Source organism: Puma concolor, chromosome B4 (genome assembly GCF_028749965.1).
Source record: "Puma concolor isolate L17-30 chromosome B4, mPumCon1.1.hap2, whole genome shotgun sequence".
NCBI lineage: Eukaryota > Metazoa > Chordata > Mammalia > Carnivora > Felidae > Puma > Puma concolor.
The window spans coordinates 79,312,052-79,339,148 of record NC_141673.1 but is presented as its reverse complement, the minus strand read 5'-3'; the positions used below and the strand labels follow the sequence as shown (position 1 = coordinate 79,339,148).

The 27,097-nt window shown below is 36.5% G+C and overlaps 1 protein-coding gene across 15 annotated transcripts in view; it reads right to left on the bottom strand.

Moving 5' to 3' along the window:
* Positions 1–301: 301 nt before the first annotated feature.
* CAPRIN2 (caprin family member 2) overlaps positions 302–27,097 on the bottom strand; it is a 44,985-nt gene continuing 18,189 nt past the window's right edge. For 2 of the 15 annotated variants that reach the window (XM_025930314.2, XM_086713710.1), the window contains exons 6-19: positions 26,277–26,359; positions 23,929–24,096; positions 22,846–22,889; positions 21,264–21,938; positions 18,656–18,778; positions 16,768–16,849; positions 15,697–15,752; positions 12,601–12,705; positions 10,358–10,504; positions 7,443–7,611; positions 5,854–6,036; positions 4,990–5,090; positions 2,388–2,451; positions 302–1,221 (exon numbers count right to left, since the gene is read on the bottom strand). In XM_025930314.2, coding sequence (XP_025786099.2) covers positions 653–1,221; positions 2,388–2,451; positions 4,990–5,090; positions 5,854–6,036; positions 7,443–7,611; positions 10,358–10,504; positions 12,601–12,705; positions 15,697–15,752; positions 16,768–16,849; positions 18,656–18,778; positions 21,264–21,938; positions 22,846–22,889; positions 23,929–24,096; positions 26,277–26,359 — 2,569 coding nt within the window. In that variant the 3' untranslated portion in view covers positions 302–652. Of the gene's footprint in view, positions 1,266–2,387; positions 2,452–4,989; positions 5,091–5,853; positions 6,037–7,442; positions 7,612–10,357; positions 10,505–12,600; positions 12,706–15,696; positions 15,753–16,767; positions 16,850–18,655; positions 18,779–21,263; positions 21,939–22,845; positions 22,890–23,928; positions 24,097–26,276; positions 26,360–27,097 lie in introns of all 15 variants that reach the window. The other 13 variants (XM_086713711.1, XM_086713707.1, XM_086713718.1 and 10 more) reach the window with 13 other exon arrangements.

The following is a 27,097-nucleotide window of genomic DNA, read 5'->3' as shown; positions in this document are numbered from 1 at the left end:
ACCTATCTACTATTGTATCCTGTATTATTATACAAGTAGTAGGTACAGATAATAGCATGTCCTAATGCAAAATAGCTTCAAAAAGAAATGTTATTTAGCCAAAGGAAAACAGAGGATATCTTCTGATGAATGACAGGTATAACATCAGAGAAAACTCTAAAAAGAGCTATTATATATAGTCTTACTTTAAAATAATAGTATGAACCATGAATTAACACCCACCCAAAAGTTATCAGTGATGCATAGCAAAAAATTCAATACTTTACCCCTTAAATGTTTAATCAAATAAGAACACTGAAGGTGCATGTAACTTTTTTATTGAGGCACAACAAGGCATTATAACTTGCCTGAACTTGAGGCAGTCAGTTTAGTAAGCTGAACGTTAATACAGTTAAGGATTAAGTGCAAACAATATACATTCACAGCTTGACTAGCGAGGCTACATCACAATTTATAAAGTGCCAGATTAGTGCTAATTGTCATTCAGCTTGAAATTTTTCACCTTGGGGAGGAAAACAAAAAAAGTAAGGACCTCCACCTTCCTCTAGGAAAGAAAACATTTTCCTAAACCAGTCACAAGGGCAAAGACTACTTCTCCTTTAACCCTACTAATTAGAACACCATTCTTTTACTGTCAATTCTGTACTGACTTTCAATCTTGATAAAGAAGATAGCCTGAAAATGTAGAATATTTCCAACTACTTCCATAAATTGCTCCCCTGTGCAAACGTAACCATATCTGGTCTCCCTGGAAGAGCTGAAGAATTGCATGATTGCTAGCAGTTTCATGGTCTGGAGCACCATCATTGGCATAGGCAGATACCAAGACCTCTTCATTCTTCATGAGGTTGACATATAGTGGCACATTCACTGCCAGCTTTAGCATGTGAAAAATGAAAACATAAGTGCCATTCACTGGGCAATTAAATCTACCAAGCTGAAGATCAAAAGTTTCTCCCAAGTTGTTTAGAAGAAGATCAAACACGATAGGTTGGTCTAAAGTTCCAGGGGCGAGATTAGAGGTTCTGGCTGCTGAGAAGGCAACGCGCATCTGCTGAGGCAGGGGATAGACGTGTACTGGCAGTATGGTGGCTGCTGGATTTGTCACGGGCACATCCACAGGGGTCATGCTACGGGAGTCTCCTTGTCCAGAGTCACCACTGTTAAACGTTTCGTTGTCTCTTTCTGGGCTGCTCACCTGAGAAGAATCACTCCACCCTGCTGTTTTATTAGCAACAGTGAGTTTCTCATAATGAAGCAGTTAGCTTTGAACACAATATTTAACATTAGTCGGCTACTGAAATACAGATAAAAATACATTTTATAGTAAATTCTAAAACAAAAACAACAAAGTATAGCTACAGTATACTTTTCTAAAGTTTTCTAGCAATAGGCTTTCATATTACTATTAAGCCAAAAAGGACCTAGATGATCTTGTCTAGTGGGCCTCATTGTTTTTTTAAGATTTTTTTTTTTTTTAAGAAAATAAGCCTCCAGGAAATGCTGAGTTACTAAAGATTAGCAAAGTCTAAAACCCAGGTTTGAACACTCTTTTTATTTCTTTTATCTGTCTTCTGTAATTCTCACTCAGTTCTTCATTCCTCAGTGATAAATCTACTCAAACTATCTAATGTACAAGGACTCAAGAAAACTGAGATTACATAAAAGAACCAACTTTTAGAACTACTCGCCACTCAAAGATACTCTGTTATGATACTAAGCCCCATGATGAATGCCTGTTCTTCATTTCCAAGTTAATGTGATATCATGAAATCTTAATGTTTTAAGTACTACACAAAAACATAGCTCAGATAGAAGGCCAAGGCAGTGTGAATACTGATTGCTTTCTTAAAAGGAAAAGATTGTTTTTCTGTGATAAAGTTAGTTAATCTTCAGTAATTCTTGATTTTCTCAGTTACACTGAATCTTTTCTACTAAAGGTCCTATTAAACCTTCACATTTTAAAAAGTATTATAATATCTTCTGAAATTTCAAGTCATGGTGTCTTAATTGCTGCTTTTTCCTATCTTTCAATGTAGTGACACTAGAGTATCTAGAAATGCCCATTATTACAAGAAACATCATCCTGAATCATCACATGAAACTATTTGAAGTATGCAAGATGAATACATATCAAAGACTGAATTATGCTGTGGTGTCAATCAAACTGAAAAAGCACACACATACACTTTTAATCTAAATGGACAACTGGTTTCCACAGCCATTCCAGTAGTCTAGTATTTCTCTCAGGTCTTCAGTACTACATTTATGCAAAATGAAAACTTTAAAAGCTAAATGGTGAAAACAATGTACTCTGGGGAGAACTTCACAGAAGACAAAGAAAGATCTAGAGGTATGTTCTGTGTAACCCAGTTAATCATCCTTACCTCTTGAATTTGTCCGAGGACCACCAGATGTCCCTCCTCGCTTGTAACACTGCTGGAAATTATCCTGAAATGAACATGTAATATTTAACCTTGGCACCAAAAATGCAAGATGATAGTCCTTTCCCAGTGTTATTGGCTAGTAAATTTGTAAGATTAAAGTCCTCTTAGCCTTTTCTCTACCCTTCCCCAGCAGCCACAGAGGCTCAGATGTTTCCAAACACCAAGAAAGGCAAAAAGGGCAACAATAGCAATACTTGCTTCATCTGTGAATTAACCTGACCAAGTAGGTATGCTAATAATTGCAAAAACAAGAAGGCATCCAGGAAACACTATGTAAAAGATACAATGTGAGGTAATGAGGGAAATTCAGAAATATGGCCTGGTCCTCTATCCCTTATCGCAAGATAAAGGGAAATAATAAGGCAAGAACACAGACTATTTCAATCTTGCTCTATTTATAGATCAAACTGTGAAGACAATTATGAACTACGTCAGGATTTTGTTTTGTTTTCACAGAGAGGTTGGTAAGAATTATACCATATGAATGTACTATTGCCTGAAAACATAATTTAATACCCTCAAGAAAAAAACGTTCACGAGGCAACATTTCAAATAGACTCCCAGGTATGTTGAAAGTCAGCCTCCAGACAACGCATGAAAAGAATGATCAGTGGCGTGATTAAATTAGCACATACAATAAAAATAAACACATGCAATAAAAAATTTAAACAGGACAAGAAGGCACACAATAATTAAGTCTCCTACCCCAAACTCCTAATCCTTTTCCCAATAGCAACAACTATCTCATGCTTTCTCAGCAAGAAATTGACTTTCTTTTTTTTTTTTTTTTTTTAATGTAACCTCTATGCCTAATGTGGGGCTTGACCTCATGACCCTGAGGATCAAAAGTCACATGCTATACTGACTGAGCCAGCCAGGCACCCCAGCAAGACATTTAAAGCAGCACAAAAAATTCCAGAATATTGGTGTTAAGAACAGCTCCATTACAGGCACCTGGGTGGCTCAGTCAGTTGAGTGTCCAACTTCAGTTCACGTTATGATCTCACGATTCCTGAGTTCAAGCCCCACAGCAGACTGGCTGCTGTCAGCCTGTCAGTGCAGAGCCTGCTTCAGATCCTGTCTCTCTCTTTGCCTCTCCCTCCTTACACTCAAAAAATAAATAAAATATTTAAAAAAAAAATTTTTTTTTAAAAGGAGCTGTTCATTACTGTCTCACATTACCGTGCTAAGCCTTCATGTATGTTAATTCACTTAATCCTCAGGATATCTCAGAAAGTAATCCTCACAACACTTCAGAGTAAGATGAGTCTTCATCCAACAGATGAGGAACCACAGATCAGAAAGTTTACTCAACATACCCAAGGTCACACAACAAAGGAAGTGATGAAATCAGGAATCAAACCCAAGTCATTTAAGTGATTTGGTGTGTTCTTCGAGGTGTGTTCTTAACCCCCTTTTCAATACTGTCTCTGTATAGACATCTACCTTACCTCATTTAACTAACTGTAAGCTCCTCAAAAACAGGTACTTTATATCACAACAGAACTCAGTGGGAAACCACATACTTAAGAACTTGTAAAACTTCAAAACTGAAAATTCTGACGTATTCAGTCATATCCATAAATGATCAATGACAAAGAGGTCCCACGGTTTGTTAAAGTAGAATGTCTAACCTCTTACCAGTCTTTTATCATATGTAGTAAAGAAAATCTGAGCTATTCAAATAAAAATAAACAAAAAAAGTAAATTTTTGAAAAATACTTTTGCTACACCAGGTACCTAGAAAAGTTAAACTGAAAGCAACATAATGAAGTTGGGGCGCCTAGGTGGCTCAGTCGCCTAGCACCCAAATCTTGATTTCAGTTCAGGTCATGATCCCAGAATCGTGGGATCAAGCCCCATGTCGGGCTCCACATGGAGCATGGGGACTGTGTGAGATTCTCTCTCTCCCCTTCAAAAAAAAAAGGAAAAGAAAATAATAAAGTTAAGCTCATAGGGTCTGGAGTTAGGAAACACGCAGTCTCATGTTAATTCTACCATTCATTTGCTGAGTGACCTCAGATAAGTAATTTGTTTCTGAACCCCAGTTTCTCTCAAAAGGTGGAGGAGTGAATGAGTTAATGCAAACAACATGATAAATAAAGTTCTTAAGACCTTCTAAGTTCTGTGTAACAGACAATTGTCATTTATCTTCTGTGGGTTACTTGAAAAGCTTCCAACTCAACTCTCCACAGTACTGACAAGTAGTTCTAAAACAAAGAGTGCCTTGGGGTGTCTGGGTGGCTCAGTCAGTTAAGTGTTGGACTCCAGCTCAGGTCATGATCTCACGGTTTGTGGGTTGAAGCCCCGTGTCAGACTCTGTGCTGACAGCTAAGAGCCTGAAGCCTGCTTTGGATTCTGTCTGTCTCTGCCCCTCCCCTGCTCACATTCTGTCTCTCTCTCTCTCAAAAATAAACATTTCAAAAATTTAAAAAAAACAAAGAGTGCCTTATACCAAATACACTGTGACTCGGCTATAGTTTAATCACAGCTTAACATCAACAACTGTACTATATTATTCAACTATGACAACTATTCTTACCCTTTGGGAATAAGGTGTTCCAGGATACTCTCTAGCTTGGAACTGTAGCTGGCTATAATTTCCATTGGTAATTGAAGGTGGTCCTCTATAAGTATCAAAACCTAATAAACAAACAACTTAAATAAAATTATGGGCAAAATTATACTAAACTTTTAAATAGTCTAATTCTATACCACTTTAAAAGTTAAACTGATCCTATAATACCATCATTAGATTTATGCCTTCTTTAAGCAAACTCTACTAATATTGCTTCCACAGGAAAACACGTATTTATAAAATACCGCTAACTTCAAATAAGCCAAGGGCAGAGATTTACTACTGCTGCAATGCAGGTGGGGTTCAAAAAGGTGCATGGTTAAGGCCTGTCTAGCGCAATTCTGCTAATACCAAGAGAATAACATGTGGAACCATATCTAAGACTTAAGAAAATATCACTATTATAGTCTCAAAATTTATATTTTTATGTATAGTATCCTCTCATAGAAAAATAACTAGAAAATGGGCACTGATTATGACACATTTTGAGACATATTTTTATTTGACATAGTTTGACTTGGGGCAGTCAAGTCAATTAAAAAAAAGTAAGTATTCAAATATGAAAACCCAAATTCATCCCCGGAAAAGAAAGATGCTCAACCTTTCACTGCAGCAAGTCACAGGATCAATCTGCTTTTCATACAAAAAGTTCCTCTGTTATATAGGCAACAGGTATATTAGAAAAGCTATATTTTACAGAAATAGGGAATTTTCTACCACAATATGGAGGGCAACTAAAAAAGGAACAAGGTAAAGTAAAAATAGTTTGAGTTAAGTAAATATATAAACAAAATAATTCAGTATAATTAAATTTTGTTCAGAGCATACCTTTATAACCACCAGGGGACCGATACGAATTGGTTAGTAATCTCCCACCACGAGTACATCCTCTAACAGATCCCCGGCTATTGACAAATGGTTGAGAGGGTCTGGGAAATACATTCGTCTGTGCTGGGTAAAAGGCAAGGCTACCATTGCTTACTTGAATAGTTCCATCAGGATAACTTGCTGCTTAAGGAAACAGTTTTAAGTCCAAGAGTTAAATGGTAACAAAGATTTAATATTCTTTATACTTAAAAGTCACTGTATATCAAAACCTTTAATATAATTTTCTCCCTTTGAAAAAAAAACAACAACAGGTGCTATATATACATATACGTATATATAGAGATCCTGGTATCTATACATATATTTAGGTAATAGAATATTATTCAGCCTTAAAAAGGTAAGAAATTCTGACACATGCTACAATATGGATGAAATCTTGAAGACATTATGCTGAACGAAATAGGCCAGTCACAAAAGGACAAATACTGTCTGTTTCCACTTACTCTAGTAAGTACCTAGAGTAGTCAAATTCATAGAGTAGAATGGTAGTTGCCAGGGGGCAGTAGGAAGAGGGGGAATGGAGAGTTAGTGTTAAATGGGTACAGAGTTCATTTGGGAAAGATGAAAAAGTCCTTAGAGATGAATGGTGGTGATGGCTACACAACCATCTGGCCATACACTTAAAAATGGTTAAAATGGTAAATTTTATGTTATGTATATTTGGCCAAAATTAAAGGAAAAAAGGCTGAACACCCCAGATCAAGGAGTAAAAGACAATGAATTTTAATTAATACTATACCTAAGAAGGCACAGGACAAATATCCCTTATGTAAATCATCTACACTATGTTTTCACTCAGTACAAGTGAGAACAGAATGAGGTCTTTGGTGGCTAGGTCCAAGGATTTACATTTAGTATCTCTTGTGAGTAACCAAATACCTCTAATGTTCAACTCATTTACTCAGGCTTAAGTTTTAGAAAACTCAATGGGGATCTGAAACACCAACACTAAAAATCTACAGGTGTTTATCAAATTAGGAAATAACTACAAAGTTGCCTATTCTTTCATGTATTTGGATAGCATAAAAGAGCAAAACAGTTTTTCATCTCTAAGCAAACAATGGAAAAGCATACTAAATTATATCTTTGCATTAATCAATGCTTTATTGTAAGAGGGAAAAAGAGAGAACAGGCCAGATAGCTATCTGTCTGTGCTAAAAGATTTAACAGAGTGATTTCAAAACTCTTCTAGTAGAAGAAGGGCACTTCTATAGTAGAAGGGCACTATATATATATATCGCCCTATCTACTTCTATTACTGTCCATGGTAATCAAAGCAATCAGATTTAAAAATATGAACCTACTTCAAGGTTTAATCAACCATCTAGGTTCTACCTCTACAAAAGTTAAAATTAATTGGCGAACTTAATTAATAGAAGAAAGGCATTTAAGTGTTTCTCAACACTTGAACATGCGAAGAAATAATGCTTACTAGTCAAGAAAGAACCCTTAAAGTATCACTACTGAATTGCTTTCCATTCTACTAGCTGTCATCTAAGTCTTCAAAATATCATATGCAAAGATCTTACCAGTCTCTTGAGAAAGGACAGTTTGTTCTACATGTATAGCTGGCAGTTGGCACTGGGGTGGTGTTTGTGTACTTGCTGTAGTAAAACTTTGATTGTAGCCAGATGAATAAGGGGATTCTTTTACTTCTTGTTCTTTCCGTGGAGGCAGAGGTGCATTAACATTAAACACCTTAAGAGACAAAGGGTACACTAAGTCCTTTGTAATGTTTCATAGAAAAGGATTAAGGATGACATCCAACAAAGTTCTCCAACATTCAAAAACTTCTATTTGACAGGCAAAGGACTTGAATGGACATTTCTCCAAAGAAGAGAAATGGCCAATAAGCACATGAAAAGATGCTCAGCATCACAGTCATTAGGGAAATACAAATCAAAACCACAATAATATACCACTTCATACTCATTAGGATGGCTGTTACCAAAAGAAAAAAAAAAAAAAGAGAAAATCTAAGTGTTGGCAAAGATGTGGTGTAATTTGAGCCTTGTGCATTACTGGTAGGAATGTAAAATGATGCAACCAACTGTAGAAAACAGTGTGGTTGTTCCTCAAAAAGTTAAACATGCAATTACCATATGATCCAGCAAATCCGCTTCTAAAATATAACCAAAAGTACTGAAAGCAGAGGCTCACATTTTGTACATCAATGTTCATAGCAGCATTATTCATAATAGGCAAAAGGGGGGCGCCTGGGTGGCTCAGTCGGTTAAGCGTCCGACTTCAGCTCAGGTCACGATCTCACGGACCGTGAGTTCAAGCCCCGCGTCGGGCTCTGGGCTGATGGCTCAGAGTCTGGAGTCTGCTTCCGGTTCTGTGTCTCCCCCTCTCTCTGCCCCTCCCCCATTCATGCTCTGTCTCTGTCTCAAAAATAAACGTTAAAAAAAAAAAATTTTAAAAAAAAAAACAGTAGGCAAAATGTGGAAACAATCCAAATGTACAACAGCTGAATGTATAAACAAAATGTGGTATAGACATACAATAGAATATTATTTAGCTATAAAAAAATGAAATTCCAGGGGCGCCTGGGTGGCGCAGTCGGTTAAGCGTCCGACTTCAGCCAGGTCACGATCTCGCGGTCCGTGAGTTCGAGCCCCGCGTCAGGCTCTGGGCTGATGGCTCAGAGCCTGGAGCCTGTTTCCGATTCTGTGTCTCCCTCTCTCTCTGCCCCTCCCCCGTTCATGCTCTGTCTCTCTCTGTCCCAAAAATAAATAAACGTTGAAAAAAAAAAATTAAAAAAAAAAAAAAAAAAGAAATTCTGATCCATAATACAACATGAATAAACCTTGAAAATATTTTGCTAAATGAAATAAGTCATATACAAAAGGGCAAATAATGTGATTCCACTTATCTGAGTACTTAGAACAGGTAATGAGGCAAAAAGAAGATAGGTTACTAGAAGCTGGAGAGAGGGAGGAATAAAAAGCTATTATTTAATGAGTATAGTTTATTGGTTTGGATGATGAAAATGTTTTGGAAACAGCGGAAATGGTTGTACAACACTGTAGATGTACTAAACATCACTGAATTATACACTTAAAAATGGTTAAAATGGTAAATTTTATGTCATACGTATTTTACTATGGCAAAAAAAAACCTATTTGGTTTCTAGTAGATCTAAACTCAAATACAAAAATTAATCTTCCTGCTATTATAATAATGCTTACTGAGCATGAAAGCTACACAGGCCAAGAGAGTACTTTTTCAAAAATTAAAGATGAAAAAAATCTGCCACCTACCAAATTTCTACCACATGGCAGGCAAATGACCTGTCCAGACTCTGGCCATTGTCTATAAAATAGCACTTCCATTACTCTCCAGCTCCCTTACCCTGCTCCATTTTTCCCCATGACACAGGTGACATTTCCCCATATGTATATACATATATATATATGTATACGTATACACATATATATGTGTGTGTGTATATTTTTCTCTCTAGCCCTCTCACCTCCATTATCAAATGTAAGCTTCTTGAGCACAAAGACTTGTCTCTTTTTCACTGCCAATACCCAACCCCAGTGATTAAGAACAGTATCTGATTTCATTAACGAGAAAAAGTTAATAAAACCAATGTGGCAATACTGTGCAGGAGGGACTGACAGGGTAAGAGGGAAAACAAAGAAACTAATCAGTTCTAAGAGGCCAAGCATGAAGTGATAAAACTAGTGAATTTAGGTGCCTGAATTCAAAAGCTTATCTCCCTGCATTGTATCTGTTTTCCATTGCCACTCCACTGGCCCCACCCTACCACCATCACTGAAAAGTATCCAGAGTGGGGCATTAAGCATCATCAGATACTTACTGGCTAAGACTTTTTTTCTAAAGAACTGTTCTATACTATTCTGTTTTAGAGAGTAAACATACAAACCTAGTTATATTACCTTGAAAAATGTTTTAAGCTTAAACAATTTGCAGAGGAATGTGTAATTCAGAATACCACACAAATTGGAACAATTATCCAAAATCAGCATAAGATCAAAATAAAATCAAATGAAAGTTTCCAGAATGACAGAACACCCAAGTATGTGCCCTATATTTCAGGCTATTGATGCTATGGAACATCACTAGTGTGGTATTAGTAATGGTTAGTATTATTAAGCTGTTCACAGAAAATTATGTTTCTCACCCACACATTTTTTTTTAATTAATATGAACCCTCAGCTTTGCCTGCTACTAATTTTCTGAGTGGGGAAAATGGTCTGATAAAATATCCATTCAAAATTCTCAAGGCTTTGGATTTAATACTCTTTCACCACAAACAATATTTGCATTGGACAAAGCAAGGATCAACCCAAATAAGAGCAATACAAAAGGCAAAGTTTTTCACATAGTAAGTACCCAATAATGGACGTAAGAGAAACAATGGCTTTTTAACAGGAACAATAAACTGTAATCACCATTCACGTTTCATACTCACTGTCTGCATGGCTTGAAAGGGCGCTGTGTTAATCGTTACTGAACTACTACTTGCTGGAGGTGACTGGAAGCCCTGTTCAGAGCCCTTTGACATGGGAGGATTTGAAGAAGCTAGTGAAGATGGTTGCTTGCTTGGGGGAACTGCTGCCTGGGAAGGAGAAATGCAGCATCAGCCAATCACCTGCCATATAACAAGCAGTTAACTTACACTAAACCCCAGACTGGCCTAAGTCAGCAAGTTCTATAGGATGACATTCGGACACAGGAATGCAAAAGAATAGCTTCTGCTTACAATTTCAAATCACAACTGCTGAGGATGCACACTAGCATTTGCTGTGCACAGCTTGCTGACTAAGTGAAAGAGTCTTACTATTAATCAGTCTAACAGATGAGGTACTGAACTTTTTATGAGTACCTAGTCAAACCCTGAAACGGTAGTTTCCAACTAAGAATCTAATATTATTCCAAATCTATACAGAAGAATTACGAAAAATCTTGGGTTAGTTGCTTAGTCAATGTTAATTTTTCTTGATTTTAAAGTCTTATTCCTGGATTTCTAAGTCAGCTGCCTTTAAAAAAGAAAATCAAACCTGATCTAATTTAAATAATACTTATCTATGGTAATAAGCAAATCCTTGATGTAACAGATTACAAATCCAAAGGCTTAAAAAGATACCAAAAAACCAGTCCTAATCAGATTATGAAACAGAGCTGTGACTCACTTGGTCACACCTTCCTCTTCTTAAAATGAGGAACCAAGTAATTTTAATTTAGACCAAGTCTACACCATAAAAATTAATGCGTATCTATATATTCTTATATTCTGTAATGAATACATTATCTTGTATAATAGCGAACCAAAAATAATAAAATCTAAGAGCTGCTAAATTAATCTAAAAAAAATCATGCTATCTTGCTATACCTATTTCAAGGATTTGCTCAAACGTAGCAAAAACTATCATTTTAGACTTGAAAGCACAAACATAATATAGTTGACCCTTGAAAAACACACAGGTTAGGAGTGCTGAACCCCAAAGTCAAAAATCCACATATAACTCTTGACTCCCCAAAAACTTAACTACTAATAGCTTATAGAGATGGAAAGGAAGCCTTACCAATACTATAAACAGTCGATTAACACATATTTTGTAAGGTATAGGTATTATATATTGTATTCTTACAACAAAGTAACCTAGAGAAAAGACAATGTTAAGAAAAGCATAAGGCCCAGTGTCTATCAGTAGATGAATGGATAAAGATGTGGTGTGTGCGTGCGTGTGTGTGTGTAATGAAATATTATTCAGCCATAAAAAAGAATGAAATCTTGCCATTTGCAACAACAGGGATAAGCTAGAGAGGATAATGCTAAGCAAAAGAAGTCAGCCAGAGAAAGATAAATACTGTAAGATTTTACTCATATATGGAATTTAAGAAACAAAACAAATGAGCAAAGGGTGGGGGGGAAGGAGAGGAAAAAAAAAGAGAGAGAGACAAACCAAGAAACAAGACTCTTAACTACGCAGAACCAACTGATGGTTACCAGAGGGGAAATGGGTTAAATACATGATGGGGATTTAAGGAGTACATTTATTGTGAGGAGCACAGGGTGATTTAAGGAAGTGTTGAGTCACAATATCGTACACCTGAAACTAATATTGCACTGCATGTTAACTAAATGGAATTAAAATTAAAACCTAATTTAAAAAAAAAGAAAATCATAAGAACATACATTTACAGTATTGTAGTTATCAAAAAACTAAAACGTATAAGTGGACCTTCACAGTTCAAGACCATATTGTTCAAGGGTCAACTGTGCTATCAAAATGCTTTTGACAAAATTAGCCAAAAGAAAATTCATTCCTATGGAGGTAGTGCTAATATTAACACTATAAATTTATTGAGTCTCAGTTATATAAGTAGATTTTTCTGCTAAGGATTCCATCAATATAATATATATAGTGAGAAACTTGACTTACTCCTACCTAGAACTTTTCATCTTTTTTGACAACAGCAATTTAGATATATTTATTGTATGTGATAAGGCATTACACTACTAAGTTTACTTATATGGCAAAGTCACAGCAAAGTTACCTGTAATTCCAGGACAATATCTACAGAAAGCAATACATTAGTCAAGTATAAATGTTAAATAATTCAACTGATCATGCCTGTAATGCATAAGGTAAGCTGGTTCTGCTATTATTTTAGACAGAAAAGAAATTAACACAATTGGCCTCTTATTACCTCAGGAGTCTCTGAGGTCATAAACTCTGTTTCAGATCCCGAAGAAGCCTGATCAGTAGTAACCAAGCAAGCATTTGAGCTACAAGTAACTGAAGAAGAAGCAGCCTAGACACAGGAAGATATAAAACATGATAAAAGGCACATTTTGTTCACTTTATATTTCTTGAGTCCTGAGCTTCATAACATGTAACTCTTACCAAGCACTCACTAGTGCCAAATACTATGCTAAACACTTTATACATATTCACGTGTTTAGTCCTAACAATAACCCTGTGAGGTAGATACAACCATCCCCATTTTATAGACAATAAGGCATAGGCAAAGATAAGTTAAGTAATGGATCCAATATCACACAAAAATTAAGTTAGTGGTGAGAGTCAAACCCAAGCAGTCAGCTAAATTGCCTTTCCAGGTCTGGTCACCAAAGCTACACATCTAATCCCATCCTCATTTATCAAGATTCTTGGCCCTAGAAACCTGGGCCTCAACAGCAGATGGAACATCTGGCCCTCAACAGCAGTTCAATGGAAGCAGCTCAGGGCACATTCAACACTGTGGGCACAGCTCTGCCAGGGATCACAGTAACTGTGGTTTGGCTCTCTGTGCTCCCACTGTCTTAAAGAGGTAGGCAGAAGTACAAATAGAAATGATAAGCTTAGGGCGCCTGGGTGGCTTAGTCGGTTAAGCGTCCCACTTCGGCTCAGGTCATGATCTCATGGCTTGTAAGTTCGAGCCCCACATCGGGCTCTGTGCTGACAGCTCAGAGCCTGGAGCCTGTTTCAGATTCTGTGTCTCCCTCTCTCTCTGCTCCTCCCCCATTCACACTCTGTCTCTCTCTCCCTCAAGAATAAACATTAAGAAAGAAAGAAAGAAAGAAAGAAAGAAAGAAAGAAAGAAAGAAAGAAAGAAAGAAAGAAAGAAAGAAAGAAGAGAATGATAAGCTCTACATAAATTACAGAGGCACCAAAATTCTAACAAAATGTTAAAGCTAATAACATAAAACAAAAACTGGAAGAAAGCAAGCACAGGAAAAACTAAGGCTGTGACAACTGTAACCAATAAAAAACTAAGAAAGTGGCTACAAAAGAATTCTATGGCACAAAGATATTAGAACATAACAGGGAGAGATCTATAAAAATCCAGCAATCACAAGGTCTGAAGTGTCCATGACATGAATCTACTCCTTTTATCTCAATCTCAGAAGCCCAAGTAATAAAATGGGTTAATTGGAAACTAATTAATGGCAACCAAATATCCAGAGCAGTTACATTTCAGTGACCTTCTAGAGAGGGTCATCATAATAGGCCACTTCTTGGGAAGGAGATGGGGACCAAGTTTTAAAAGAGATCTTAAGAAAAAAAAATTTTACATCCTTTTGAAATTTTATATACCTAAATAAATAGGTATAATTTAGATCCGACTAAAATATTAGAACTATTATGATACTGTAGTGTTTCTAAAACTAGGTCTTTCTTCTGGTCCTCTTTTTAAAATAACAAGACAACTGCCCAAAATAATTGGAACTGGGTATTGTGGGGACAGATGTTTCCTGCTGCGGAAAGATTTACAAATGTTAAGCTAAGACATTGATAGCTGAGCTTTTGAATTTAAAAGGTTCACTTAACAACAACAACAAAAAATAAAGATAAATTCTTCACATTAGTATTTCTTTAGAAGTTATGGCAATTCTTGCTTCCAAATTACTGCTCTTTAAACAGATCAGCTGAAAGCAGTTTTAGGTATTGGTGAGTAAACATGATGCTGGGGACCTGTGATTCCCAAACAATGCAGGTGCAGATTCACCCAGGAAGCTTATTACAAATATAGATGTCTAGATAACGCCCCTGGAAATTCTGATCCATTAGGTCTAAGGTGATATCTAGATATATATATATCTTTAGGGGCACCTGGGTGGTTCAGTCAGTTAAGCCTCTGACTTCGGCTCACGTCATGATCTCGTGGTTCATGAGTTCAAGCCCTGCATCAGGCTCTGTGCTGATGGCTTGGAGCCTGGAGCCTGCTTCTGTGTCTCCCTCTCTCTGCCCCTCCCCCACTTCTGCTGTCTCTCTCAAAAAAAAAAAAAAAAATTAAAAAAACCTTACAGATAGATATATAGATATATATACAGAGATATATAGAGATACCTTTATTAAAGTGATCAAGTGCTTCTGATGCAGCCATCCACAGACCTGTCCCTGAGAACTACTAAACTAGACCAACAGCTTTTTGAAAACCTTTAACTTGTCCATTGAAAGCCTCATGTAGAACCCTAACAGCTAGAACAGGTAACATGGAACCCTTAAACCAGTGAGTAGGGTGAGGGACTCAGCTCAATAAATACATTTTGAAAACTGAGCCATACCTTATCAAACTAAATATAAACCATTGTAAACAAATGGTATTTACTCAGAAGTTTTTGGACAGGAAGGCAACAACTGTTGAGCCATCTGGTCAAAATACTTAACCTATCAGGGATGCTACTGTTAAGAAAATTGCCATAAAGTTTTCAGAGGGATCCTGATAATTTTTTTTAAAGGTAATGACCAGAAAACTATCAAACTTTGTACTTTTTTTTTTTTTCTTGAACTTACTATTGATAGAAGTGCAATGTGGCATCAGAGATCTCAATGATCTGGTTCCTTTGTAAATCTAAGGTGTTCTGTGAAAATCAGTTCCTCAGAATGTCAACTCTTATGTGTGAAGGGAGGCAGGAGATTAGCTAACCATGTGCTAAACAAAATTTGTATCTTTCTTTAGACTCTTGACTATGCTGCTCTACCAAAGTGACTTAAGTAGACAATGGCAGAGCAAGATTCCCAGACAAGGTATCTCTGAATTCTTCAGGCTTGCTCTTTCCTTATTAAAGTCTGCCAGCCTTCTCTATTTTAACAGATGTCTTCCCCATGATCATTAGGTAACCTTTGGAGGGCCAGTTGTACTTAATCTAAAAAACTAGATATCCTTAGAACATTTTCAATAATTTAGTTAGGTATATTAGAATCAGCAAGTCTGATCTATCTTACCAAAGCAAGAGTTTCTTCCCTGAATAACAAAGAAATTAAAAATAGCAAAGAAAGATTACTTTGGAGAAGTTACCTGTAATGGCTCTTGAAGAAAATCACTTTGACTGGAAAGATTTTGTTCTGTAGATGCTGCAGAGAGTGAAATCAACAGTAAACTATTGAGGGAGGAGAAAAGTTTATGCATATCAACTGGGTGGAAACTAAAAGTTTATACTTTACAAAATAAGCCATAGCTAGAAAAACTAGGTCTCAAGGCCATCATGAATTTTCTGTGAGAGCTCTAAAGAGTCAGAGAGGATTTGGGAGACACTAGTCCCATCTGTGACACTAATGATGTTTTAAGGTTAAAAGGGCAAAAGCAGCATTTCAAAGCTTCCAAAAATCTATTACTTTAAAAAATGACTAGTAATAGTAAACTGGAAGATAAAATCTAAGCTATCATGAATAGTAATCAAGTGATACGCTCAAATTCCAAGTTTCAAAATAACTCTTAGCTGGGTCATATGTCTTTTCAGGTTTTTTTTCCCCCTTTGGTCATGTATATTAATATGCTTTTCAATTATATAGTTTCGGTGTGGTTTTTTCTTGTTAATGTCTATCACTTTTGTTAATTACTCTTTATTCTCCTTACTTCATCCAGGAATTACTACACCCATCTTCTAGTTGGTGTCTGCTCACTACAACTGGACTGTGGCTTCAAATACCTCATTCCTCCCCTGAAATATATGAGTGTAGAGCAAAAAGCCTAACGTCAGGCCAGATTCAATTCTAGGTTCCGTCATTAGGTACTGTGTTAATCGATGTACTTAAATATCACTGATGTAATTTCACTCATAATTGGGATCAAAAAGTTTCAATACTAGATTTATAGAGTCAAAAGGACCCCAATCACTTCAAAATTTGCAAAACCAGCTTGTGTTTCTCCATTTAACCATCCGGAGACCTTCTATAAAAGGCAAACAGGTCAGGTGAGCACACTAATGTCTTAATGGTAATTTACCCATATATAACTGATGACACATAGATACATTTAGAATTAACACAGAAACACAATTTAACCCTTAAGATATCTAGAGTAAAATTATTTGTAAGAGGTAACAAATGTTAGACCTATGCATGTTTACTCTCAGTTATGATTACATACCTACTGGGCTACCTGGAGTAGTTGAAGGCGGCTGTGACGATGGAATTGCACTTGAAGGTTTGTCAAAATCCAGAATAGATTCCTAAAGACAAGATTTTTTAAATCATGACTAGAAACAATTATTCATTTAAAAGCTATTACCATTGGGGCACCTGGGTGGCTCAGTCAGTTGGGTGTCTGACTCTTGATATTGGTTCGGGTCATGATCTCACAGTTGATGACATCAAGCCCCATGTTGGGCTCTGTGCTGATGGTGTGGAGCTTGCTTGGATTTCTCTCTGCCCTTCCTGTGCTCTCTCTCAAAAATAAACTTAAAAAAGAAATAAACTGTTTAAAAGCTATTACCATTGCATTATTCACAACACTGTCCACAGCTATTAGCTATAAGAATCTAGCTAATAACTATCTCAAAATGTTGATAACTTACTCTTTATTTAAAAAAAAAAAAAAGTGTTTATTATGAGAGAGAGCACTCATGAGCAGGGCAGAGGCAGAGAGAGGGGAATAGAGAGAGAATCCCAAGCAGGCTCCATGCTATCAGCGGAGCCTGATGCAGGGCTCAATCCCACAAACTGTGGGATCATGACCTAAGCCAAAATAGAGAATTGGACACTTAACCAACTGAGCCACCCAGATACTCCAACAACTTAGTCTTCATAAGAGAAAGAGTTAAGAGTTAAAATCTAAAGTAACTGTCAAACCTTAAAATTATGTCAAGTAATTCCAAGGCTTAACTATGAAAAAAAAAACCTCCTGACTTAAGCTCTTAAACACAAGCATTAATTCTGTAACCTTGCTTTTATTATGTCCAACAACTGAGGGTTTAACAGTCTCATCTCAACCACTAATCTAGCTCATTCATGCTCTCTGATCTTTCATAATGAGTAACGATTCTCTCTCCCATCTGCCTATCTTAGTTTTCAAATGTTTCCAACATTTTGAATAATTAAGCTACCCTTGTAGTAATCACTTTTCATCTTCAAATAACCTAAATGGGTAAGGAATTCCCTCATTTTATAAGTAGAGGATTACAGGCTAAATAACTTGCCATGGATTTTATAGCCAGTAAATAGCAGAACTGGGATTTAAACACAAGTCTAATTCCAAAGCTCAAGATCTTTTTACTACACAAAAAGATCTTATTTGTCTACTTCCTCCTTCAATAATATTGTACTATTCTGAAATTCTGTAAGACTCTGTATGACACAATTTAGCACTTAACTATTGCCACAAGTTAAAATCTTATACAACTGGAATATAAACTCCTTGAAGGCAATAAATGTCTTATGATTTTCTACACACAATAGCACCTACCAGAATGCCAAGCACAGAGTAGGTTCTCACAGTCTGAGTGGAAACTACCAATGATCTACAGCAGAAAATATATTTGAACACTTATACTTTTTACATGTTTAATTCATTTCATTACTCACAACAAACTTAGGAATAAGAATTATTATCCTCATTTTTCAAAAAAAGAACCAAGGCAAAGAGTAAAGTAACTTGCCTGAACTGTGAGACCTAGGAAGTGGCCAGAATTCCCATGCATTCTGAACACCAGAACCTAACCTCTTAGCAATTTCATTACAGGAGCGCCTGGGTGGCTTAGTCAGTTAAGCGTCTGACTTTGGTTCGGGTCAGATCTCACGGTTTGTGAGTTCAAGTCCTGCATCAGGCTTTGTGCTGACAGCTCAGAGCCTGGAGCCTGCTTCAGATTCTATGTCTCCCACTCTCTCTGCCCTTCCTCTGCTCACACCCTGTGTCTCTGCCTCTCTCTAAAATAAATAAACATTAAAAAAAAAAAAAAAAACACTTCACTGTAATACTTCTGATTAGAAGCGAGTACCCCAGGAATATCATTTAAGATTCATTTAAGAATGGCTCATACTTGCATAAAGTTACAAGTTCCTTGAATCTGGGTCATCAGATCCTGCAGTTTTTCTTTCCTCAATACTGGATCCTTTGGAAGGGTCGAGGAAGAACCTACAGGCTGATGCATAGGCTTAGGCACCTACAAAATAAACCCACAATGTATAAGAGCGAAATTCACATTCAACAGCCTAATTCAGGAAACTCACCTTATCACTACATCTTAATGAAAGCAGAACACATAGCAAAGCCCATTTATCAGATTTATGTCAGGTAAAGAATTTCCACAACAATACATTTTCTAAATAATTTAAGCAAACTTTATAAACACTTTTTCCCTTTCACAATACCTCTAATGGATATCTTTCTAAAACAACCTCTTTTCAAAGGGAAGACCCAGAGTAACAAAACTTCCTTGACAGAAAGTTTTTTCATTATGGACAATCAGCTGATGATATTCTTTATAAGATACCACTAACTGTAAGACACGCAAATGATTTTTTTTCCCCAGAGAAAAAGTTACTATCACCACATTCCACTTTTAAATGTCTGCTTTCAGAAACATTAAGAAGTAAATATGTATACAAACACATCCAAGGTTGAAGAAATACACTACTATATTTTGTTATCAGGTTAAGTACTTCGGGGGACTAATGATGTTTATAAAGTGGTTAGTCTTCACGCTAAGTTGCTTATGAAAGCTGCATACCCTGAATTAGACCTAATGCTGATATGGTTAACATCTTACAGCTGCCAGTATCTGTCTCCACCAGCTCCTCTTCTCCACCTTCCAATTCACTGGGAAGTCACACAGCTAAGCTTGTCAAAAGTGCCATACAAAATAAGAGTTAATAAATCCTAAGTAAATATACGAAAGACTCTTTTAGGAGAAAAGTATGAGCTTTAGTGATTAATTTCACGTTATCTAGTCTTTTAGCTTTGAACTCTATTTTGTCCTTGACTGTACTTAGTCATGTTCTAGAAAGCTGATACTGCAAGACAGTGTACTATATAGAGAAGTGTCCTCTCAGTCACTGAAAGGCCCTGCAAATTCAATATAATGCAGTCTGTACCATAAAGACAAATTAAATGAGTTTCGGCCTTTCCAACTAATTCTACATACTATCCAACATATAGTATAATATTCTGGTAAGGTAAAGGCTCAGTACTACTATATTTAATGGAATTTTAAATTGGGTTTCTTAAAACAGCTTTACTGAAATATTAAATTGGGTTTTTTAAGTAAGTTTCTCAAAATAGTTGTCATATTACAATTACTGTTGTGTGATACCTGGTTAATGAAATAAGGCTATCAATCTTCTATAGGGTCAGGAAGAAGCTAAAATTGATATTAGCACTTGAAGAAAAGAGGAAAAAAGGTGAGCAAAGGGAGACAAGGAACTCTGAAGTTCTCCTCCCATAAGGCAAAACTGAAACAGTGACAGGTTTTTTTTATTTTTTTTAATGTTTATTTATTATTGAGAGACAGAGAGAGACAGCACATGAGCATGAGAGGGGCCGAGAGACGGGGAGACACAGAATCTGAAGCAGGCTCCAGGCTCTGAGCTGTCAGCACAGAGCCCGATGCAGGGCTCGAACTCACAAACCGTGAGATCATGACCTGAACCGAAGTCGGATGCTTAACCGACTGAGCAACCCAGGCGCCCCTTTGGCAGTTTATTTATAAAAAGCAATGCTTTGATTTCTCCAAGCAAAAGTTTTTCACACTGTTAGGGGACCAAAGATTTATCAGAGAGCCTCTGGCTAAAATGGCATGAAGTGCAGGGAACACTACTAGACATAGATGGAAAACACTGGGAAGATAAGTTCACATTTCTTAGCAAACAAGGTAGTAACAAGTTCATATTTAAATAGAAGTAAATAACTTGTAATTTAATAACCTTAATAGCAGTGTATCCAAGGCTTATTCATTATAAGCCTTCTTATCTTCCTGAAACAGGTTATCATTAACAGAATGAGGTCTTCTATTTGAACTAAATCTCATATTCCAAACTTAGTTACAGAATATTTAAAGCCTATAGTTTCCACTTCCAGAAAAATTCTCATTTTGAAACAGAAATGGAGAACTAATTCAGATCCTACCCGACCTACTGGAATATCTGCAACCACCATGTACCTTCTTCAAAGAGTGCAGGCTAACCTGAGTGATTACAAAGAGTGAAAGAAACTCAAGAGAATACAGAAAAATGGAACTTCTGTCAGAAAAGGTCATCCATGTGCCAGGCGGAAGATGATGAATGAAACACAGTAAAACAAGCCCCTCGTCTTGTGACATGCATTTACATTTCTCATGTGTTCACACTAAGGTCTTGTCTGAGCTATTCACTATTTTCATATCATATCATGTCATTAAAATTTTGGCATTCAAACAATAGTTTCTAACTGTGGAAATTTCACCTCAGCTTAGGCTTAAAACACAGACTAGGTCTACTTCCAGTTTCAAGGGGAAAACCAATTACGTATTAAGGAGTTAAGTGAAATACTTTATACATGAATTTAACACAGATTTCGGAGATTCTTTTTAAAGAGGACTAAAAAGTTATGACTACCACCAGTCCTTATTTATGCCTACATTGACCAGAGCAGACTGATAAAAACAAACTCACATCTTTGGGTTCAGTATTAAACTTCCTGGGCAGGAGCTGGTCATTTGGTATGAGGCTTGCTGGAGCTACCCCCCAGGACTTTGGAGAAATCTGTGATTGTGGTGTTAAAGGGCGTTTTTGACTCTCAACATTATTTTCCCAGGATTTTGGAGTCTCTGGCTGTCTTGAATCCTGGTCTTCACACATGGGAGTGGTCCATGACTTGGTGATGTCCTGTTCATTCTGCACAGAAGGTGTCCAAGACTTTGGAGATTGCTTCTTTGGATCCTGTTCTTTCTGCAGCTGAACTGGCCAAGGTTTTGGTGTCTCCTGCTTCTTCTGTTCTTCTTGAGTATATCCTGTTTTGGATTTAGGAGTTTCTTGCTTCCACTGGCTAGGAGCTGGCTTAGGTTTAGAGACATCCTGCTTCTTCTGCTCTTCCTGCAGAGTAGACCTGAGTTTTGGATCTTGTTTCCTCTGTTCTAAGGAAACTGCAGGCTTTGATACCTCCTGGTGCTTAACAGAAGGCTCCCAAGACTTGAAGGATTCCTGTTTCTTCTCCTGACCATCAGGTTCAGTAAGCATATCCCAACATTTGGGGAGATTTGGTTTTCTAGCATAATCTGCTTCCCAAGATTGCTCTTCATCTTGTTTGCTTGAATAATCTACTTCTGTCATGTAACGTCTGTTAAGAAACTAGACCAGAGGAAAATACGTGCTTGAGTCACAAGATTTATAAAAGACCTTGCGAGACCTTGAGGGGAACACTGAACTCTATTAGTATTCCTATGTCCATTGGTCTGAGTCACTATACTAAACTAACAGGAAATTTCTGTCCTTATCCTACTTGAAAAGACCATCCTATGTTTTTGTCCATTCCTTTTCCCTCAGTTAACAGAAATACAACCTTTGATACTTCAACAGTAGCAATATATACTTGACCTACCTAAGAACTGCACATCACCGTGCCACGTTTGCTTGATTCAGGCTCTTTGACCAAGGTTATTCTGCCTCTGCCAACCTTAGACCACTCTACTACCCGACTCCCTAAAATGTTAAGGCAGAGGATATAGTTCAACTACACACATTTACACTATTTAACCTTAAGCCTTATGTTTCCTGAATTAGCAGCCTTTTCTTTATTTCTCTATCAGTCATACTGTGACTTTGACTCTGGTTTTTTTTCAGCTTCCATGAATTTCAATGTCACTTCAAAAAGAGAACAAATACTTTATTACCAACGTGAGTAAATTCTAACGAGAGCAAAATCCTACCCATCTTTAAAGGGCCAAGAACAGTAGCTAACGCTTGAGCGGTTTACTGTGCACCAGGTCAAATTCAAATTCTAAGTAATTTAGAATTTGACTCCTTTCATCCTCACAAGATGCCTCATAAGGCAGGCATTACTATTATCCCTATTCTATATACATGAGGAGAGCAGACACAGCTGGGCTAGACATCTTAGCCAAAGTCACTAAGCTCATAAGCTACAAAACTAGGATTCAAGTTTAAGAAACCTAGTTCCAGAGCCTCAGCTCCGAAATGCAACAAAATACGAAAGTCTCAAAAACCAAAATCAGCAAATTACCTTTCAGAAACTTACCTCCTGTGGTTGTATCTCTGGCTGTGCAAGTTCCATAAGAGACTCTGAAAAGATAAAAGGATAAAAGGATTAAGCAAATACTAAACTACATTTTTAGACTTATTACAACTGTAATTCATTCTAGTAACATATTTTATTTTAAAAAAAGGGACAGTACAATGAAATATATTAATGGCAGGAGTAATTCTCACTATTGCTTGTTGGTCAAAAGCATGTGGTCTGAGACTAGCTAAAGCTAGTAGTTCTCCTTATATAACACTTTTCTAAAGTCAAGTTGCAGTTAAAAACTGACTGAAAATAAGACTATCTCCTCTTACACACAAATACACTTCTTTCAAGTTGAAATTATACCTCTAGTCCCATGGAGTAAAAATTAGTCATTGAAACAGGCCTTAAAGGTCTCCTATGAGCCAGTTTAAGGTTGGAAGGTAGTAAGGGAATGGAAACCCTAAAGCATTAGATGAAATGTTAAGAACTAATAGAAAGTAGACATAAGAAATTACTTGAATCATGCTAGTAGTGGCCACTGGAACTCTGCCTTCTCTACCCCCATAGAAATGACTTTTTTTTTTTTTTTAATAAATTGAGCTTCAACAGACAGGAGCAAAACTGCCATTCACTCAAAATATTTCTTCCCTTAAGAAAGGTGGAATTTTGAAAAGTACATTTACTGATTTTGGCAAACATTTTCCAAATATGTTAACCTTAGATTATTTATATTCTCATTCTACTACCATATTGGATTCTACTATAAACATTTTAAGTGACAATTTTAAATGGAATTATCCTAGTAACAATTTAACAAAGAGGTTCATTCAAATTCCATAAGGGCCTCATTTGAGCAGGGTGTTCTCTTGTAACAAAGGATAACCTATGTTTCTGTTAGCATTCATTCTGTAAATCACAGTAATAAAACCTAGAGACCTATTCTAAACCTAAGTTTATCCTGCAGCAAGTAAAGATTTCCATGCGTGTAGAAATTAACAAATTAAAATAAGGCAATCCTTTTACAATGATTTCACTCATTCTGTGTAAATATTAAAAATGCAACTACTATAAAGAATTTCCGAGATCACAACAAACCTGACTCTTTGACAGATTCAGTTTTCAATAATTGTTTTTTCTTCTCTGATTTTATTAGCATTTCTTCCTCCAATGATACTTCTTTCTCCTTAGCATTTTTTGGGACTGGGATACTTTCAAAATAGCCTGAGTTCAGCAATTTAGACAGCAGATCTTTCATGTGTTTGTCTAAGAAAGAGTGATTAAGACTTAGTTATCACATAACCTAATAGTTCATGGAAAATTATTTGGAATAGAAATCCTAATATAATTTTATCCTAGTTACAGTATGTCAACACCCCACATTGGGGGGATTCAAAGAACTGGTCAGTATCATGAACAGCAAATGTGCAAGCCATATTTCTGTCATGCTGAATCAATATAAATTTTAAAGATCAGAATCCCAAAGTTTAGCAAGTCACTTAAGTTTCTCTGGGCCTCCATTTCCACCATTTGAAAAATGGCTAAAATCAGAGACCCTAATCAAAAGCTACATTACAAAAGCACACATCTGTTCCCTGAACTGAGAGAAAAGCCATTTTTCCTATCTGTCCCAAAGACATCACAACCAGCAATTATTCTACCTTCCAAGTAATTAAGGCTTTATAGAATTAAAAGTTCCTCAAACATAACCATTAGAAAACCCTATCTTGGACGATCTCTAAAGGATTTTTAAACTCCAAAATCCCAGGATAAAGATTTTACTCTTGAATTATGCTGTGACTCTTAGCATGTCACCATTTGATGAACAAGAAAAATCTTAAAATGATGTTAAAGTAGCTGCACCATAAACAGATCTAAAGTATATTTCACTTTTAATATCCCCTAAAAACATAATTCCCAAATTACGTTTGGGTGCCCATACTGATTTGGGTCTATTATTCCTTTCATAGGAGTACTATGACAGGTTTTTAATATATTTTTTTTAATATTCACTTATTTTTGATAGAGAGACAGAGCACAAACAGGGCAGGGGCAGAGAGAGGGAGACACAGAAATCGAAGCGGGCTCCACTTACAAACCATGAGATCATGATGCAAGCTGAAGTCAGATGCTTAACCAATTGAGCCACCCAGCCGCCCTGTTTATTATTTTTTTAATAAACTTTGAGGTATAATTTTAGTTCATTCATTTTAGTTCAGTCATTTTAAGTGTACAGTTTTAGCAGGTACATAGTCATGTTACTTCCACCAGAACCACGATATAAAACATTTTCATCAAAAGTTCCCTCGTGTCCCTTTTATATCAATCCCCTCCTCCCACTCCCTGGCAACAACTGACCTATCATTCTAGTTATGTCTTTTTTAAAATTCCATATAAATGGGATCCATTTATCTATATAAATAAGTATCCATTTTTTGGTCTGGCTTCTTTCACTCAGCATAATTATTTTGAGATTCATCCATGTTGTTGCATGTATCAACAGTTTATCCTTTCTTTATTCCTGAGTAGATTCTATTGTATGAACATACCATATTTTGTGTATCAATTATCAGTTGATGTACGTCTAAGTTGTGTTCAGTTTGGGGCTATCATGAATGAAGCTGGTATGAACATTCATGTCAAGTACTTACGTGAACATGTGTTTATAATTCTCTTGGGTACTGGCAGTATAATTGCTTGGTCATTTGGTAAGCGTACACTTGTAAGAAACTGTCAAACTATGTCCCAAAGTTATTTGTATCATTTCGCATTCTAACCAAGAAAAAAATTTCTATAATTTAAACTTGAAAGGACATAGAAATTTTGAAAGCATTATACTACAAATATATTTCCAAAAAAGGAAGCATTCACTACTAACAGAAATGTTTACCAGCTTGTAGTGTTCTCATTATCCTAAGCCAGTACACAAAACTATGTACTTAATGTTCATTTGTACTTGGTCATTTGGCTGAAGTCTATTTAGGAAGCCAAAAGCCTCTTTCTCTCCAGATCATTTCCAGATTGACAGACAACAATGCTTCAATAGACTATGTAGCCAAGCCATCCCCATTTTCTTAGGCAGGTCTGATACATAACAATGTATGTATTTAAGATTCTTAAATAGAACTAGTACGGTACTGCTATGCAGAGAACTGAACCCCAAAATGGTCAAGCTGGTGTTGAAGCCAGCACTAGTCTTTAGCTCTTATTCTCAAATCATAGTGACTTGCCACTTAAAAACTCTCCCTAGGTTCCATTTAGTGAGTATGATTATACAGTAGCTGCTTTTAACCAAACTAAACAGAGATCTTTTTCCCTATGAATATAGCATTGTCCGACATGTAAGTTCTAATGAACTGACACAGTTTCAGCCCTCAATATCATACTAAACTTCTAAACATAAAGTCTAGTATTTACTGCATAAGTCCAGAGTAGAGAAAACTCACATGTCGTTCCTACCACTGCTTTTTCACTACCTTCCAAAAGGTCCCAAAAGTACAAGGATGACTGCTCCATCTGGTCTTCAACACTGACAAGGAAAAGCAGAGCAGAACGAAGTAGCTTTAGAGGTACACACATATACACGTGGAGCAGTACAACTTATACAGTAGAACTCGTCAACAATCAGGACATTCAAGGTTAATTTTGTCTTTTTACTCTCTCAAAAAGTTAAAATTTTGTAAAAGATGACTAAATGCCTATTTATGGATATCAAACGTAAGCATTTTCTCTTAAAAACAACTAAAATATTGTACCAAATAGACCCACTAAGGAACAGACCAAAAAGAGTTTGAGGCTGTCAATGCAGTGTCATTAATTATCAAGTGTATGTCCTGGAAGGAAGAACAGTGGAATGGCAATATTAAGAGCTGCATTTGACTTTAAAGAGAGCAGCTTATTTTTCAAATTATGTTTCACTTACACATATTAAAGTAAGCTACACTCCCTAAATTCATCAAAGTGAAGAGAAGGAAACAACCACATAGGTGATGATGATGGGCTACACTATCAGAATGTGAATTAAAAAAAAATACATATGACTATAGAAATAATTGAGAGTTTTATTAGATTTTTTTCCTGATATAGGGCTGATTTCCAGTAATGGTTGAAATCTGACCCTGCTTTAGCATGGCCAAAGACACAACATTGGAAGGACCCATATCTAACAAAGCAGAAGCACAGAGATCTGCTCATTAGATGATTTCCCCCATCAAAGCAAAAACAGCAAACAGTTAACTGGGAAAAACTAGGTAGCCTCAAGTTGCTG